This window comes from Aspergillus neoniger (assembly GCF_003184625.1).
Source record: "Aspergillus neoniger CBS 115656 unplaced genomic scaffold BO87scaffold_16, whole genome shotgun sequence".
Classification (NCBI taxonomy): domain Eukaryota; kingdom Fungi; phylum Ascomycota; class Eurotiomycetes; order Eurotiales; family Aspergillaceae; genus Aspergillus; species Aspergillus neoniger.
In genome coordinates this window covers 510,151-528,270 of record NW_020291144.1, presented here as the reverse complement: position 1 = coordinate 528,270, position 18,120 = coordinate 510,151, and the positions used below count along the sequence as shown (strand labels likewise).

Here is an 18,120-nt window from a genome sequence, read left to right as displayed (position 1 = left end):
TAGACAATAGTATGACCAACTGGGTTCACAGGGTAACTGGTGCTGCTAAACTTGTGTGTGTGGGAGAGGAGAGATGAAATAGTATTAGTAGATGATATAGGAGTGGACTGATTAAATATTACGCCAACACAATCAATCACTGTTTGACAGCTTTCTTCGACTTCCGTGCACTGATACTTCTCTTGATGTCCCTTGAGCCGTGAAGGTAGAGCCACGAGAAGAAGAACACGGCCATGAAGTTGAATATCACGTAGGCCCAGAATATGCCCTATCGAGGCTCAGGTTAGCACATACCTTTTCGAAGGAGGGTTGATACTCAACATACATAGTTACGCCACTTGTGCGAGTAGTAAACGTTGAAGTTTCGGGCCTGGTAGCAAGGCATGATTAGTGTCTGCGGACTCCATATAAAGAGCAAGACAGGACAGGGTAAACATACAAAGGCATCGCCAACAGAGTACTGGCAGAAAGCACAAAGATCGTTACCAGCATCTTGGACGTATCCGCCTATCTGGCTTGCGTAGGAACCGGCATACTCCTGGCAAGTCATTCCTGAGGGTGGGCTGAACTCTGATTCTTCTCTGGGGACACAGCGGACGGGAACACCATGTACGACGACGCTCAGGAAGCCTTCCAGAAGATAATGGAATGGCGTGAGCCAATACATCCAGGATCTCCAGAAAACATTCAGGCTGGAGTATGGTACGACGACACCGCAGAAGGATAGGACAAATGTGAAGAAAGTCGGCACGAGGAGAGAGGCGAAGAGTGGGTTTGGAGAGAAGGCTGCGATGAATTGACCGAGGCCGACATAGAACAATTCGAAGAGCATCAAGAACATCCAGACAAAACCGGAGGTGAATGAATTTCGCGGGAACCAGACGCCCCAGTACCTGATGCGCGTTAGGTTGATTCGTCTATTGAAGCGGAAGGGGAAAATGCTTACCAGCAATTGAAATATATCGACCCTGCGACGACCGAGTAGGGCAATTCTGGCAAGATTGCGCTCGTCACAAATGCAGTCCATGAGTAAATCTTTGAACCGGCTTCTCGTGACTGGTATAGATTGCGGAAATGGAGAAATCGTGGCTGTAGTTGCTGGATTAGGGGTGGCGCTATCGTGAGAGTCATGAAGATGGAGAACATTCGAGACTGCATGTCAATGTAACTGTTTCCTAGGTGCCAGAAAGTGAAGGTGTTGAAGAGCCCGGTGAAAACATGAAGCAAGAATTTGCCCTGTGGAGTGGTCAGAGGGTTGGTTAAAGTACAATGTAAGTAAGTTTTTGGAACATACAAGAGCGTATTGCGGGGTTCGCCAGTATGCTACGAAGCTGCGCTTTGAGACAGTCAATATCTGCACCCAGATGGGCATTGCATATTCTCGATTGTCATCTTTTCCTCCCTCAATCTCCTTGTTACGTCGCTCCTGAATAATTTTCTCGATCTGCTCCGAAAGCTGACTGTGCTGGGTAGATCTGGCCCAAACATCGCCCCAGTCCTGCCCTTTGTAATCCGGGTTACCGGCACCGATGACATCGAGCATATACTACCACAAGTTAGCATCGTATTTAATGGATAAACGTATCTGAAAGAGTACCTCTGCGGGGTTCTCATGAGGGGAGCATTTTCTGGCCCCATTCTGCTCAAAGTACTCGATCAACTTCTTGGAATCAGTGCCGAGCTCATCGTTGTAGACGATCCTTCCCCCGCTTTGCAACAATAGCAGTTCATCAAACTGCTCGAAAAGGACGGCAGACGGCTGGTGGATCGTGCACAGGATGGCTTGTCCGGCATCGGCAAGGCGTCGAAGAAAACGCACAATATTGTAAGCAGCAAGGGAGTCCAACCCAGATGTTGGCTCATCCAGGAATAGCAGTAATTGAGGCTTACTTGCTAGCTCAACTGCGATAGTAAGTCTTTTGCGTTGCTCGGCGTTCAATCCAGCTCCTCCCTCGCCGACTATAGCACCTGCAATTTGCCGCATCTCGAGGAGATCAATTATCTTTTCGCAGTATTCGTACTTCTCCTTGATAGGTACCTCCTTTGGCTGACGAAGAAGGGCTGAGAATTGGAGCGATTCTCTGACAGTTGCTGTAGGTTCGTGAATATCCATTTGCTCGGCAAAGCCAGTTGCTCTCTGGAAACTCTTAGGAAGAGGCCTGCAAATGTAAGCAGTTGTTGGAGAAGCAGTCTTCAAGCTGATACTCACTTTCCGTCAACAAGAAAGGTACCTGTGACGACTCCAAAATTTATCCGCTGGGCGAGAGTATTAAGAAGCGTGGTCTTGCTGGGCAATGATTAGTGCTTGTCTACAGACCTTAGGGAACCGTCACTTACCCAGCCCCAGAGGCGCCCATTAGCGCAGTAAGGCGGCCCGGCTTGACATATCCTTGAACGTCTTGCAGTAGCTTTCTGTGGCCATCTTTGTAAGGGATGGTGTAGTTCACACCTTGCCAGGTGAATATCGATGTGCTTCGCGCGATCCCGTGCACCTCATCACTGGAACCATCTGTATCCTTCTCTTGAAACCCATTGGTGGTTCCTGTTCCATCACTTCCCGTTTCCACGTCCCCTGGAAGTTCCTTGTTTTTGACAGCCTCCTGCACAGCCTCGGGCGCTTCGCCTTTTTTGAAGATTGTAACCGTGCTGCCTCCTTTGTTGGGCTTCTGGAGCTCCATTCCGACCATTGTCAAGCATACGAAAAGGACAAACCAAGCTATGACAATGCCGAAGTTTCGCCATAAATGGGATCGACTGTAAGTGAAGGCAGTTTGTATGTAGTTTGATCCCTGCACGATAAGCTGATTTGGCGTACTTCCTTCGATCGCACAGACTTGGTTGCCAGGCTGTGCACTGGGTCCATCCGGGAATATGGACGGAGAGACACACTGCAGATTCAAATCATAGAATTCATTGGACATGATTGCCTCAAACGCGTACTGCAATGGATTGATCCAGATTAACCATTTGAGCCAAGGATGCATTTTCCATGGAGGAATGAGATATCCTGGGTATCTTTAGTACGAATGTTCATTAAGTGGCTAATATCTCTTACCAGTGTATACTATCAGCGCCTGGACAGAAACTCCAGTTACACGGGTGGCTAAAATTCTCAGTCAGCACACGTAAGGAATAGCCTTCAGTTCTACATACCAACGTCGAGAGAAGCACTCAATGCTCCGATAGTCCGGAAAAATGAGTACATGGTCATGGTCAGAATGAAAACAAATAGGAAGTTAATGAAAAACTGCGACGCAGTCCGCGAAAGGTTAGACATGCTGAATATGTTGGTTAGCCTCAATCAGCAGTAAACGCGGTAGAGTTGCATACAAGTATACAATCAGCTCGAAAATGGTGATCTGAACGAATACAATGGGGACATCGACGACCACTTGAGCTAAGGCATATGCCGCTGGGCGATAGAAGGAGCTGATAAAGTTAGCTTACTGCAAAAAGGTGTATGCCTTGTCCCACTCACAAACTCTTATGTTTCAATATGACGGGTCGGCTTCCGTAAAGAGCTGTAAGCTCTGCCATGGCCAGCAGGGAATTGAATAGCAGTACATAAAACATGACACCGCCTCTAGTGAAAACACCAGCGCTATAAAGTTGTCAGATATCATTGATAGATAGGCGTGGATGATGGATCATTGGGACCAACCTAGTCTGGGGCAGGTCATAGAAGAGACTACCGATGATGAGAGCTTGGAACGTGAGCATCACCCATTTCCCGATGAGCGTCTGCTTATCCCCGTACATGACGAGGAATTGCCGTTGAGTCAGTATAACAACCTGCTTATAGAAAGACACCGTATAGTTTTGCTTCTTTTTCTTTTCCCTGGCCTGCTCACACGCCTGCTGCTCCGACTCGATCTCCTTCTCAAAGCTTTCAATATCTGCCTTGGCCTCCTTGCATATATCACTCTTTCGATATGCTCTCTGAAAGTCTTCCCCAGAACGCGGAACTTGATCCTCCCAACCTTCCTTGATACGTCGCGCATATGGGTCACTGACTGATGTCAAGAAATCAGGTGTGGTCCATCGAGGAGGGCACACAAATCCCAGACGCTCGAAGTATGCCTTGGCATTTTCGGTGCGTCCGTAGTAGGCGCATTTGCCTTCCTCGATCAGCATGACTTTGTCGAAGAGATTGTAGAGGTTTTCTGAGGCTTGGTAGAGAGCCACGAGTGTAGAGGCATGTGCCATGTCTGTTGAGCTTCTCAAGCTTTCCACGTATTCCAGAGCCGTGCTAGCATCGAGGCCTTTGGTGGAATTATCCCAGCATTGAGTGCTGGCTTTCGTGATTAGGGCTTCGCCAATAGACACACGCTTCTTCTCTCCTCCAGAAACTCCGCGAATGAGTTCATTGCCGACCTTAGTCCCCAGTGCATGCTCTATCCAGAACAACTTGGCAATGGTAGAAAGAAATGTCTCCTGGTAGTGCTTTCTACTTTCACCAGGCAGTCGTGATGCTTTATCCGGGGTTCTTGACTTGAGAGCAAACATCAAGGTGTCGCGTACAGTGAGCGTGGGATAGTGGAGGTCATCTTCGGGGTTGTAGAGAACTTCCGAACGGTAATTTTTGGCCATGGTTTCGGCATCTGCACCTCCGTAGCGAACATCACCTTCCACGCTTTTGTAGCCAGATCGTTGATTTCCAATGACCTTTAAAAACGTAGAGCAACCGGACCCCGGACGACCAAGAACCAGAAGCATTTCCCCCGGCCGTACACATCCGTTGAAGTCATCCAAGATGGTTCGCAGTGGTGCGCTCTTCCTCCCGCCGGTGAGGAGGCCTTTGATCAATCTCGGTAAACCCAAGAGGATGTCAGTGTTTGTGGGCTGGAGGGCTGCTCCTAGACCAACACCTCTGACCGTCAGGTCTTTCCACACCACACCGAGATGTCTTGTCTTTTCCTCTTCTGAGTTGGCCTTCCTTTCCTGGCCAAACATCCGCGAAACCAACCTCGCTATCTGATCCGTATCATCGGCCCCCGCGGCCCCAGTGCTGCGTCGTTGAGAAAGGGCGCGAGCAATATCCTGTTGCGTGAGCTGCCTCTGAAGTGAGGACTCCTGTCGGATCACATTTTCATTCGAGACTTGATGCTCTACAGGTATAGCCGATTGCTTTCTCGAAAGGCCCGAGCTACGCGACGCGCTTGAGCTCGAATCGGAAGAAGAATCTAGTGGGGCTTTTTTCTCGTCTTCGTCGGGAACAAAGCGTGTCTCGCTGGGAGGGGAGCGTCCCGAGTCCATGTTGATAGTGATACGACACTAGCTACCAGAAATTATAACATATCAATCAGTAAAGTAACGGCGGAGACAATACCTGATGTCGGCTTCAAATAGAAGTCAAGAGACACAACAGGGGGATGAGCGAATGTAATGGGCTTCTGGGTGCCCTTATCTCTCTACACTCTACATTCCGGGTTAAGTACCGGCATTGTCGGAGCTTGCTCAAGGCCGATGCAACTTCACCACCGAGCTCTAGCTTTCGACCAGCAGAGTGAAGTATGGATCGGACAACAGGACGACCGAGATGCCGATCGTGGGATCGAATAAGCATGCATCAAGTGATGAGATAAGTTCGGATGATGGAAGAAGGTGTGGGAGAAGACCCTGAATGAACCATGGCTTAAGCTTGATGTCGTCGATAGTTTCCGTGGATCATGGTGAGGTCATCATCTGCGGATCTGGACCAGATCGGTAATCGGATGCGGTTGCTATTAGTCCTCCATTGTATTCAGCGACTCAAAGCATTGTAACGGTCATAGAAATGAAGCAAGGAGGAAGACAAGAGCTGGGAGACTCAGCTTGCGTACTCTCCCTCATTTTGCTTGACACGAAATCAGCCCAGGTATGGAAGCTATCAGCCACTCGAAGAGGAGTCTGGGTTGTTCTATAGATAAGTACAGGTTGGATGATCTTTTATCAAGGCAGCAAATTCCAATGTCGCAGTTGGATGGTCTGTCCACCTTTGACAGCATTGCTGGGGTGCAGTTGTGGGTAATGGAATGAAGGGGGGTGAACGAGAAGGAAGATGGCTTGGCTGCATCCAGAAGAGAGACAAGAGCCGCCCCTCTGCTTTTCCGCCTTATTTTCTTCTCTCCTCTTCCCCCCTCCCCCGTCCTCCATTAACTTTGTTACCTCCTTCTTCTCAACTTCTCTCTAATATCTCTGGAGAAGGGATCGAGGGGTGTCTAGCTGACCCCAAAAACAGCCTGCACCCTTCATGCTATAACACCTCATACACGTTGCCTAGATTCGAAGGTGGCTGGCTTATTGGCCCAGCGTCCGACCCTGGATCGGTCTGGCTCCATAAGGCTACTGACTGGTTGCCCAGATCTTTGCATTATATTCAGGATACGTGGAATCCCGTGAACGGTATAGCCATTGCTGAGTTTAGGTTTTCGGAGCCGTTTTGAGGCGTAGAAGACTCTGCGCGAGGATATACTAACGGATCCTTTGAGGACCCTCTATTATCATGATTATGTGCAGGCGATGTTGATGGCTGTTCAGGAAGGGGTTAAACTGCTGGGGTGCTCGGCTTGGAGTATGGCTGATAATTTCGAGTGGAGGGCTGGGTATTCTATTAGGTTTGGAATACAGGTGGATTTTATTTCTTGTGTCAAAAATAGCTTATACTGACATCGTTGTAGTATGTCAATTTGACTACGCAAGGGCGCTTCTACAAGGCCAGTTTCTTTAAACTGGCGAGTTTGTTCCGCACGTATATTCAGGGCTAGTGAAATGCGTCTGGACAAAGGCCTGCCACTGCGTGGTCATACATATCGTACGAATGCTATTACCTGATCCTATCTACATAGTATCTATACCGCATACATGCATCACACCCATCTCCTTCTCCGTCTCTTAACAAAAATTTCCCACCCATCCCTTAAATTCAAATTAGGAGTTATCCCATTGTCTTGATAAAAAGAACGAAGGTAATCCAAAGCCGGCGTACGACCACTAACCTCCATGTCCGAACCCATATCCCGACGACCTGGTAAAAACAGAGGGATATACAATATCAGATCCGGCGCCGTCGAGGCATTGCACAAGCCCATACCCTCCATATATTCCAGTACCCAAGAGCCCGAACGATCTCCCCACCAGTAAACAGTAGCATAATCCATCAAGCCATGGAAATCGCCATGAAATACCAGAATGTCGAAAAGCATTTCCATGCGCACACCGTCATCTCGCGGCTCTGGTCCCGTTTCGCTTACTCTCTAACAAACACATAACGCACATTAAAACCCACCCCCACCCACCCAATGAAATAGATCAAATTGACTAACTAACCTGTATCTCACACCTCTCCCGAAACCCCGTATCATCCCCAATATGGCTAACGATCCCCAATGAACGCGCAGGAGGCTGCTGGACCAGCATCCGGCGCCAACTTGCGTTTTCTCGCATGTATATTTCCGTCCTGGTGGGGTCTCTGACCATGTGGAAAGTGTCGAAGGTAAGTTTGCTTTCTGTGTGCTCGGGGAAGACGGTACTGTTCCGCTGGAAGATCCCTGGGAAGGCTTCTGCTAGTAGAGGGTTGAGGACTCCCTGTGAGGAGTTGTGGTTGCGGCGTCTAAATGGTTGTATGAATAGTGCTTGTTGGATGGGACGGGAATTACTGATTGTGTAGTTCCAGAAACGATTGACGCGGGACGCTGAGGTAAGGATTGTGCGCATGTCTAGTTCGAGGAGGATGTATTCTAGGATGGTGCGGACGGAGAGGCCGGTTTGGATGCTGTTGTGGAATTCCATAATGATGATTGTTATACTAGGTTGGGGGTGGGTGGGTTTAGTTTGGAGGTTATGCTTTTACTTCTATATAGCAGGCAGAGGCTATGGCGTTCTTCGTTAGGCAAGAGCTACAGAATAACGTGATGCTGGGTCGTAATTTCCTGTTTTATTAGATTCATCTTTGTTATTTTTGACGCGAGACTCGAGGGTTCTCAAAGCCGCTGGATGGATGAAATCAAAAGATCGAATGTGATTAATGTAGGTATCATCTAAAGAAAAGCAAGTCTATATACAATATTGAGCAAGGTTTTCGGAACTGCCGGCATATGTTTCCCTCTGATTACGGGTTGATAATTGAAGGACTATACTCGTCGTTCTCTGCGGAAATGATCATTGATCCCCGAGTCATTGAAACATTCGCCGGATTAATCACTGGAACAGGGGCGTCATCCCAATTGGAAACAACTGTATCTTCTCCAGCCAATATGCGGTTGATGTTCAGCATCGTACTGTACATAACCCCGTGACTGGATATGGGATGGACGTCCTCATTCCCGCCGTGGATATCAGATTCCTTCGAGGAGGGTCCAGCGGGATGATATCCACCTGTTAAGGATGGGTAGACTGCAAAGCACCGGAGATAGCCATTGCCACACATGCGACCGAGCGATACGTCGAACTGAGCACCAATGTCGATTTTATCGGCGAGACCTGTCGGGTTCACGGAAAGAGCGGCCAGGATTTTCTGAGCACCGCGGTAGGTCACAGCATAGACAATCGAGCAAACTGCATCGTCGACGACGCAGGTTAGACGGCTATAGTCTGGTACCCCGAACGAGGGTGGATCGCGCCAGTAGGGCAGGAAGTGGTGTGGCGGGAGGACGGTTGTATCATTCAAGCTCACGAAATATGGATCGTTTTCTCGACATGACACGCCACAGTGACCAAGCCAGATGATGTCCCAGTCGTCACCGTACGGTGAAGCGGTCACCTTGTTATCCGCACCCTGGAGAGCCCGGACGCCGAAAGCAAAACTCTGTAGCTGGGTCTTGAGGTTTACGTCCCAGTCAACATCATCCTCCATGATCATGGCACTTCCTAATCTTTCATGAACAATTCTGGGGGTGCATGTTTAGCCAAATATATGAGGAAGGGGGCAGCTTATGGCATACCGTTGCATGGCATTCACATGAGCCCGTCGAGCTCCATACTCGGTAGGTTTGTGGTCATAGTTCCAGTTCTGAAATGTTAGTGGCATGCATCCCATTGGATAGCGTTGTCAAGGGCTCACATAAGGGTACGTCCTGGGGTCAACCTCGTCGGGAGTAATGCCGTTAACCCAGTCGATGTTAAACCCACTGACTGAAGAGCCGAGGACAAGGTTGTCGCGCTTGTCAACCCTGCTAGGCAGATTGATCGCGAATATTTTCTGGAACTATACAAAATTAGTGTGGGGGCTAATGTCAACTTCATTGGAGGGAAGTACCCCCAAAGTCTCGTTCCTGATATCCTCGAGCTGAGACCGGGCGCTTCTAGCTCCTATCCGCACGGTGGGCCGAGCATAGGGCAACTGCCATAGAATGAGGATGATCCCGAGCACCCCCAGCGCATAGAGAATCAGCCGGCCGAACCGTTTTTGTGATGTGAATAGAAACATTATCAGTTGGACCAGACTGAGAGTCGACCGGATCGTGAAAGGCGACAAGGCAATCTCCCCAGTCTTTCAATTCCCCTGAATCTCTGCCTAGGCCTAGGTGGCTAGTCTACTAGATCTGGGGCTAAAGAAGTGGAACGGCGCCGGGCGGGGCTCAACTGTCTGGCCTGACTTAACCTGGACACTTTGATGACTCTTTGTAAGTGGCTTCGAGTCACTCCAGAGTTGTATTTCGGTTATGAATTCTTAAATTCCTGTGAGTGCCAGTTGCTAGTCCACCTAGTGCTAGCCCTGACGCGCGGAAGCCAGGGTCCGGGGAACTCATGGGTTGGCGCCTAGTTCGACCACTGAAACGTCGGGTCTCCGCGCCATCAGTTGGTGTACACAGTAGTGCGCATCAGAGTGATATGACTGGTTAATGTGCGATGATACCAATATTTGTCGTTCTTAAAATATCTAACCGTCTGGCCTGCAATCGAGAGGGGCCAAGTAACTGCTCGCCTCAACGTAATACCTATTATTTAAGTCATCCTGACTATTCAATCCCAAAGTCAACCCCTGCAGTCGAGCCGGAATGCCAGCTTCAAGCGGAAGTCGTGACGCCATTCCCATGTTATGACCGTGACATCCGGTGGTTGATGGGGAATGTCGAGTTCCGAACAGCCCAGACCAACTGCATACCAAGCCGGTTGGGAGTAAGCGGCTGCGGGTACCGCAGATCATAATTTTAATTACAACAGACATTCACGAGGCGCTCTTTGTTCGATGCGACTATGAAGTAGGGAGGTTTCATTGGTGGCCTTGAGTTAGCGCGTTTGATTATCCAGCGTGTTTTAGGAGTAGAGACTCTTTACAGCTACATAAATACATAATTTGCTCCAAAAATTCAACAATGGCTGGTTGGTGTAGTTGGTTATCACGTATCGTTAACACCGATAAGGTCCTGGGATCGAGCCCCAGACTGGTCATTCTTTTTTTCTTCATTTTTTCATTACACACAGATGCTTCTTTGCCTCTCCTCTTCCTCTTCGTCTACTTCATTGAACTGAAATAATTATTCTGGTCCTTATTTTCTTCCCGGAGACCCGTATACCTCCCCATCCGTAGTTATCGCATCTATGTACATTTGCCTGCACCAACCATCACTATACATCGATATCCTTCCGCACACCATGAGTTGTTATCCTTCCGGATGCCAGTCTCCCAATCCAATATAATTTACTATCCGCTACTCTATTCCATCCCAGCCATACAAAGAAAAAAGACAAAGACATGTGCCCCAACAACCCCGCAATGAGAACTACTTCATTTATGCCAATCCAAGAAACAGCACTTAACATGCACCAACTTCCGATATAATCCGTGCCTGACAACCCCACCTCCAATGCAGCTCATGTACCCAAAGTCAAGCACAAACTATACCCTTCAACTCCGCAACAAACCCATTCCCTCCTCCATAGTAACCGTCTTTCCCTACCAGAATGACCGTCCGCGTCTTCATCTACGGCTACCGCAAGCCCGGCCTCTCCCTGTCCACTTTCCGAGAGCGCTACGAAGCACACATCGATCTCGTGAGACGTATCTCCGGCGAAGACTTCCCACTCTCGCACCGCCGTACCTATATAGCTCGCACAACCGTTGATACCCCACCTGCTGGGGCGACGGCCCGCAACGCCACAACCCCGGCGACTATCCTTCAGGGCCAGCAGTCGGACTTTGACTTTGATACGACGGCTGAATTGACCTTTGCTGATCAGCCTTCTTTCCAGGCTTTTATGGCTAAGGTGACGGCTCCTGAGGCGGCGGCGCAGATTGCGGAGGATGAGGAGCGGTTCTTTGATCGGAAGATGCTGAGTTTTGCTATGATTGGGGAGGTGGTGGAGACGAGGAAGTAGGGGTTGCTTGAGTGGTAAACAGGGCTATTTCTGTGTGTTTGCTGTTATGAATGCTGCTGAGATAGGGTTGGTTTCTTGTCTGGGAGGTGCAGTGGCTAACTTGTCGTGTTGTTCAGGGCAAAGGGGAGGTATATACTAGTAGTAGACATGATGTTTGCTTTTCGGTGCTATTGCATAGTACTAATTTCTCTACTGCATGTATGGGCGCCTTGCCTCGTTGAGTGCCTATATCCAGATTGAAGCTTGAGGTCAGTGAAGTAAGCGATCTAGTTAAACATGGGCACTTGAGAAGAACTGTCTGAGTATTAGCAAAAGGCAATGGTCAGTTTCTGTGAATCAGATACTCCGCTGGTATTAAATTTCCTGGTGTAACCTACACTACCACTACTCCTGGCTGTGAAGACGCTGGTTTTCCTGAGTGAGATGATGACCACTAGCATATGAGTTGAACCAAAGGAGCAAGAGACATAGAGCCATTCATAGTGGGACAAAAATAAGCCAAAAATTTCATTTGAGAGCATATACTGAGCATCTCAAGGAAGAATTAATGGTGATTCGCCTACCGGGCTCGGCTTACAATTACTGAGTTGCCGGAACGAAGATGGAGGGTAGATATAGTGGATATTCCGGGAGCTAGGCCTTGCACGAGAGACAACCAAATCAATCTATCTTTTTTGAGTCACCAACCCCTTGGTATAATCAGCTCTATTACTTCTACCTTGGATAAAGTCAGGATCAACATTAGTGAAGATGCTATTTAACAACCAAGGCGGCACCACACGGCAGAACAAGCAAGCATCAGTCCAGTGCGCCCAAGCCGTGCACTAACGCTGTTAGCGTCCAATAAGCTCAGCAATCATGGATCCGTTTCTTATCCCCAGCCACCCGCAACAGGGGATCAAAAATCAACATGGCTGGGCCACGTCCACGTCCACGCCATTTCCCCTTTTATAACCGGGAGCTGCGTGGTTTTTCGTTCTTTTCCTTCCCCTCCATTCCCCGTCCTACTTATATTGGGGTTGTTCAGGGCTCTTTACACTACAAGCTCTGTTAGGGTGGAATTTCACACCCATTGTTTACTATCTACATTCCGGTCGGCTATCCATATCCACATTTTATCGATAAAGTGATTGGGGATCTATACCTGCATTTCCACCACCATCAGGAGCACCACAACAGATACTACCCCTTCTCATAAGGAAGCATTACGACTTTCCGCCAATACTTCATTCTCCAATTTTGAAAGTTAAACAGACAGCAAAGAATTCACCAAAATGCAAGAAAACATCGCCATCGCCGTCATTATCATCGTCCTATTCATCATCCTCGCCATCGCAGGGTACTTCATTCACACGATGAAGAACCGCATTGCGCACTCCCGGAAACGAGCAGTCGACGAGGAAAGCGGTGGTGAAGCTGAGGCCTAAATTCCAAATCGAAAATTGCCCAGCTTTCTTCCGCTCATTGAAGCATTACTGTCACGAAAACTACGAGACTACGATTGATTGATCTGATCGATTCGACGACTTAACGGCTTAGCTCTGCCATTATTGTTGAGCTATCACTATTACGCATTATTTACGATTTATTGTTCATGGAACATGAAGTTGTCCGATATGGGATTTATGTATCACGCATAGGGTTTATGTTATGATTGTTTTCTTTTTCCTTATCTTGGGTACGGAGTATTTCTGCATATGCATTGTTGATTGATTGTTCATACGCTGTGTGTGTCTGGCTCATATATACATGCTGTCAAAAGCGTTCATTGTCTGCGTCGGACGGGATCCGACCGTTTGTTTATTGATTCTCGGGGTTGATGGTTTGGATTGGTGTTTTGTGGTATATGTATATGCTGCCTTCTATTTCCATATATTATTCTGCTTATTACTGCTAGCTAGTTATATACTAGTACTAGTAGTCAGCCACTATCCATGCTGCTCTTCGCAACTATGTCTCCTTCCTTCAAAGTATAAAGCTAAACCTAGACCCAGAATAGTATAAGTAGTTACTATCAACATTGAAGGGCTGCCACTCATATAGCATCTGCGATGGCAGTCCACGTGTCTGGCAATTCCCTCTAACCCGTCATTCTCCGTTTAGGCCATAACTACCTTACAAGATTCTCGGTTTCTTCCTTTCGCAGTACCCTAATCCTTCTGGCAAGCTCCGTCAGGCAGTAACTGGATAATTCACTTCTAAAACGCTTTGGGAACGGGTTCTCATACCTGTATTCCCTGGATATACTATGTTTTGGACCTTCACTAAGCACTAGTGGTGATTTGAAATTTTTACTGCACATACTGTGATTGTTCTATCTTGATGAAATTATAGGGGACATTCCCTATTCCCTAGTCTCTATTCATGGTCTTTCTTCACTCAAAACCTTTCTCTTCTCTCTATATATGGCTGGACTTCTTCTCCTTCTCCTCTCTCTCATCTTCCCTTCCTCCCTCTGTCCTATACACTACTACTATATATGTATGATCCTCTCTCTACTTCCTTCTGGGCAGCTTGACTTACTATACTATGATATAGTATACAAGCAGCATCAGTGTTGCTGGGTCTTTCATAAGTACCATTTAACACTTCTGTCGGTTTTATATCCACTACCAACACAGAAAAGAACATATTACAGTAGCATCCATTGCTCTCTCACCAAAGCAAACATGGGGACTTCTACTACGAGTCTATCAGACGATAGACTGCTCAGCATAAGCCGCACCGAACCATCATCCACTCCGATTTCTGAGAATGAGCAGCAGGCTATTTGGAAAACCTGCTCGGTCTTCCAGAGGAAGATGTTCTTGGGGACTATCTATTTCAGTGAAATTGATATGACATCAAAAGATTTATTAGTGATCGTTCGCGCAAAACTGTTTCTATCACCGGGAAAAGACGCCGTGACCATGGAAAAAGTCCTGGGATTGCCATCTGGGGAACGCACTCATTTGCACCCGCGTCGGAAGTATGCATAAAACGCCCATGGATTATGTCTACTGCGAGGTCCTGTATCAGCCTGTCATGACTTAAGAAGAAGTGTATTCTATATGGCCCGGAGGATACAGTTATTGCAGACGCCGCGGAGAAAGATATCCACGGCATAGCGACAATGGCGCGTATGTTGATTGGCATGCCGCACTCTCAGAGAGGGAGATTTCATCGATTCAGAACCCGGCCTTCTCTCGCTTCTGTCACGCCAGAGGTACTCCAGCTACTTGGCTTACAAGCTGGGTAAGATGCAGCAGCAGGTTCCATCGAATCCGATTCCTGGCCTTCTCTCGCCTCTGTCATCCTTGACAGACTGCGTTGGACGGACGGGACGACATGAGTTCCTCAGTCGTGCTATCTTACCCAGTCACACAGCCACGGTCTGAGCGAGAAGAAGCAGCAACAGGGTTCATCGATTCCGATGTGGAGCCCAACGTCCTTAGTCTGGAAACAAGCACTGACGACGTGCCGGTGAACACGGACAGTCTCTCAGCGAACCCGGTCACGCTCGTGGAGGCGCACGACCATGTATGCCTCGACAAAAATCTGGATTAGCCAGGTCCCTCCCTTTTCTTACTCCCCTGGCAGACTATCAACGTACATAAGCTCGTGGTCAGGAATAGACTCCATCTGGGGAGGTCTTCTCGCCGATGACTATGGTCTGGGGAGAGTGTGACAACCCTAACTGCCATTGACGAAGACAGAGCGACCAACATCATACACTGTTCCTTCCTCATCTTGTACCCTGCTGCCCTAATACACACATAGTTCACAGAGCCCAGAAGGAGTGTTTCAAGTCATCCTTTTCCACGCCAGGCCGCCCACACTGCCGAACTGGCACACAAGCAGGCGATTATTTTTACGCCTGCGTCTACCTAATCGAGGAGAGGAATTGATCCGTTCACGTCTGATGTGACACGTGCTAGTTGTAATAAAGTTGTTCTATTTCTCTCCATACCTCTTCCCATTCTTTCCTACTTCAAGCTGCTATGGTATCAGTAACTTCGAAATATACACGACTTCCACCATGACCTTCGATACTCGACCCCCTTGCCCGTCCCGATGCTAGCGACACCCCAGATAAGCCGCACGATTATACCGTCCTCGTATGCCACATGCCCTGGTCGAGATATTCTCCAACACGAACGCGAAGTCCGACAATGATGACGACGCACGTCTCTTTACGAAGAGAAGAAACACAAAACGGAAGAGCTACAGGCGACCTGATAGTCACTTACTATCTATCTATGTAATAAAATATATGGCAAGATATGAATCATAGCCTATTAACAGACAATCAACGCTACCAGCCAATAGCATGTCCGACAAAATTGAAGATTGTCCTAACTAATGCTCATCTCGTGAGTACTAGTGCTGCAGAGCATCGGGAATGATGGGTCCCATGTCTACCAGTGAGAGTCGAGTCTGGCAGCACTGATCCACGATCTTTTACATACCATTTGAACATCCCAAACTCCATGAGGTACGCTCAAGGCGCTTCTACGCCAGCATATAAGCCGGAGTGTATATATACTATGGCTGATAAATCAATTAATCCCAACGGGTCGATTCTCGCGGCTTAATGGTATCTGTCTCCTTCGGCAGGGTCAGCCCTTTAAATAGTTCGTCTTGCACTTCCACCGAATTTTCATAGCTCCCAAGTTCAATTTATATCATGATTCTGACCAGCTCACCACGGCTCTCGAAAGGTTAAGCAGAGCGATTGTCGAAAGTGCGCAGAGATGCACGCATACATACCATGAGTAATGAGCGGCCTTGCTCAGGATCAATGCCAATGTTTCTGTGGTTATGGAGCTCGTGGAGTTCTGGTCAGTGTGGTGCACTGAAAGGGAAAAGAGTTGCTATTATCACGACATATGCAGATTAGAAGAAAGAGTACGTCCGCCAAATGATAAAGTTACCGGGAAGGCTCAATATAGCTTGGAGGACATGGTAAAGTTGCTACTGTTGACTCAATGCAGGGTCGCGCATAGACCTATATTGTTACATTGAATTGGGCGGTCGACTCAGGGACAAAGTCTGAATTAGGCTTTGCTGCTGACAATCGTCGTGCAAACGTCATCCTGACAAGAGCATGGGCCTGCTTGATCGTTGTAGACAATGGAGCTATTATCGACAATAACTGTCTTGGGCAGATCCGATGGCGGTCTATTCAGAAGTCCTCGTTCACTGGAGTGATTTTTTTTTTCTAGAAAAAATAATCTAACTAAGACGGCTGCAGGGATTGAAGATAGAGGAAATAGATTATACTCCCTTTGCAAACAATAGCCACGCGACGGACTCGTCGAGGAGACAATGATTTTCTGTCAGGCGGAGTTCGACAGGTGGACTTTGTTCAATGGTGATCGGATAGTACGAGGTATCTTATAGCGGGTCTCCAAACTAAGCGATACCTTCTTCTGTACCAGGTGTACGGTGCCATCTGGATGTTGGCGCGCGAGGTGACGACCTACTTGCGCGGCGGATTTTTGGCTGATGATGTTGGTTATGGCAAGGTTGGTGCTCTTCGTTTTACCGTGTTCCATGTCCGCCAGCTAATTGTCTAATCTAATAGATACTCATGACCATTCTGACTGTGCTGACCTTGAGATGGATTGAAATCACTATACAGCGAGCTTGTGCTAATCCCTATACTGGGCTTGATGATATCCCCTGCGGACATGACACAGATCTTCTTATCTGATGTTCCTGCCGACTAAGCGCGCCGAATCATATATTTCTTAAAATCTGCCGGGGTGTCAATTATATCTTCGTGGAAGTCTCCCTCCTTAGAAACTGGATCAGGGAGTGGGAGTTGACTGCCAGTCCCAAGGACCCCCATATCCGCGCAATGGTCGTGCTCCAGGGATACGCGAGGACTCGCCAATCGAATATCCCGACCTGGCGCGCCTCGCCCGCTGCCCTGGCCCGTCCGTTTGAGGACTATGTCCGCCAGTTAGACCGATGGATAGATAAAGACCTGTCTGAAGACGACCCTGCGTGAGTACAGGCTCCGTATCATAATATACACCCATTGCTGACATAGTCTTTATTCGGTTATAGTCCTCCTGCTCGGCCTGGTGATAGTGCTGAGAACCCCCTCGTCATCCCCGAGATTGACGATGAAGCCGCCACTTCTTGATGGTGAGTGCCCCCCCGGTTCTGAACACGCAGGGTCACGCTGACTCTGGGGGTTGGAAATAGGCGCGTGTAGGTTTTCGTCGTAGACCCTTCGTTGAGATCCTTAGATATCAAATTCGCCATGGGATGGAGTAGAAGAGATTTCTACCAAAGCCTACTGTAATCTAGCAACATATACCGACGTAATCAATTGGTTCAAATACAGACCTGCCAGAAGAACTACCTAGGGTAGTAAAAAAAAAAACCGGGACTTTGTAGTTTTACTCCAGTGAGGGCTTTAGCCGATTAACATGTTCCAACGCACAGTGCAGAAGCAGCTCTTCATGCCCGGACTTGAGAAATGAGAAGCGGGGCAATTGCAGCGGGCTGAACGAGTCGAAGGTCTAGAAGTGCTAAAAAAACAGTATATAGTGAGACTTGCCTAAACGGGGAAGGGGGTTTACCGTGACCGTTGTAAAATAGCGGTAGTAGCTAATTGCTAGTTAGTTATATCGAGAGTCATTTGGATGCTGAAAAATTGAAGAGCGTCACCATCACAGTCCAGGAAAGCGTAATATAGTTGTCAAAATCCGCCGGAGGTATACTGTTCCCATGGCAGGCCGACATGCTGGTTCCTGGCTAGCTGTCGTATGCAAATTCGACCCTGACGTGGGCAAGTAGAGACATCTCAGCATATTCCGCATGTAGCTG

At 48.1% G+C, this 18,120-nt stretch overlaps 6 protein-coding genes and 1 non-coding gene across 7 annotated transcripts; 4 read left to right on the top strand and 3 right to left on the bottom strand.

Moving 5' to 3' along the window:
* Positions 1 to 136: 136 nt before the first annotated feature.
* BO87DRAFT_308573 (putative ABC transporter) lies at positions 137 to 5,256 on the bottom strand (the record flags this gene model as incomplete). The annotated part of the gene is made up of 13 exons (XM_025619438.1): positions 137 to 268; positions 326 to 370; positions 440 to 893; positions 947 to 1,236; positions 1,295 to 1,546; positions 1,598 to 2,159; positions 2,210 to 2,287; positions 2,338 to 3,007; positions 3,056 to 3,103; positions 3,154 to 3,278; positions 3,331 to 3,429; positions 3,479 to 3,601; positions 3,662 to 5,256. 13 exons carry the CDS (start codon positions 5,254 to 5,256, stop codon positions 137 to 139), a joined length of 4,473 nt encoding a protein of 1,490 aa, XP_025479791.1.
* Positions 5,257 to 6,848: 1,592 nt separating this feature from the next.
* Positions 6,849 to 7,770, bottom strand: BO87DRAFT_426084 (uncharacterized protein; the record flags this gene model as incomplete). The annotated part of the gene is made up of 2 exons (XM_025627340.1): positions 6,849 to 7,235; positions 7,309 to 7,770. The coding sequence occupies 2 exons, from the start codon at positions 7,768 to 7,770 to the stop codon at positions 6,849 to 6,851; spliced, it is 849 nt and encodes a 282-aa protein (XP_025479790.1).
* A 230-nt stretch (positions 7,771 to 8,000) lies between these two features.
* BO87DRAFT_334835 (LPS glycosyltransferase) lies at positions 8,001 to 9,627 on the bottom strand. The gene is made up of 4 exons (XM_025620464.1): positions 9,236 to 9,627; positions 9,041 to 9,184; positions 8,922 to 8,989; positions 8,001 to 8,867 (listed from the first exon to the last, which is right to left on the bottom strand). Exons 1-4 carry the CDS (start codon positions 9,404 to 9,406, stop codon positions 8,090 to 8,092), a joined length of 1,161 nt encoding a protein of 386 aa, XP_025479789.1. The 5' UTR covers positions 9,407 to 9,627; the 3' UTR covers positions 8,001 to 8,089.
* Positions 9,628 to 10,297: 670 nt separating this feature from the next.
* Positions 10,298 to 10,371, top strand: BO87DRAFT_t141. The gene has a single exon. It is a non-coding gene; the product is annotated as a tRNA-Val (tRNA).
* Positions 10,372 to 10,725: 354 nt separating this feature from the next.
* BO87DRAFT_376673 (EthD domain-containing protein) lies at positions 10,726 to 11,320 on the top strand. The gene has a single exon (XM_025623352.1). It carries the CDS (start codon positions 10,885 to 10,887, stop codon positions 11,296 to 11,298), a length of 414 nt encoding a protein of 137 aa, XP_025479788.1. The 5' UTR covers positions 10,726 to 10,884; the 3' UTR covers positions 11,299 to 11,320.
* Positions 11,321 to 13,967: 2,647 nt separating this feature from the next.
* On the top strand, positions 13,968 to 15,168 carry BO87DRAFT_386792 (uncharacterized protein; the record flags this gene model as incomplete). Its single annotated transcript, XM_025624776.1, has 4 exons — positions 13,968 to 14,266; positions 14,367 to 14,532; positions 14,665 to 14,817; positions 15,058 to 15,168. 4 exons carry the CDS (start codon positions 13,968 to 13,970, stop codon positions 15,166 to 15,168), a joined length of 729 nt encoding a protein of 242 aa, XP_025479787.1.
* A 1,972-nt stretch (positions 15,169 to 17,140) lies between these two features.
* BO87DRAFT_459161 (uncharacterized protein) lies at positions 17,141 to 17,670 on the top strand (the record flags this gene model as incomplete). The annotated part of the gene is made up of 2 exons (XM_025628933.1): positions 17,141 to 17,289; positions 17,353 to 17,670. 2 exons carry the CDS (start codon positions 17,141 to 17,143, stop codon positions 17,429 to 17,431), a joined length of 228 nt encoding a protein of 75 aa, XP_025479786.1. The 3' UTR covers positions 17,432 to 17,670.
* Positions 17,671 to 18,120: the final 450 nt, after the last annotated feature.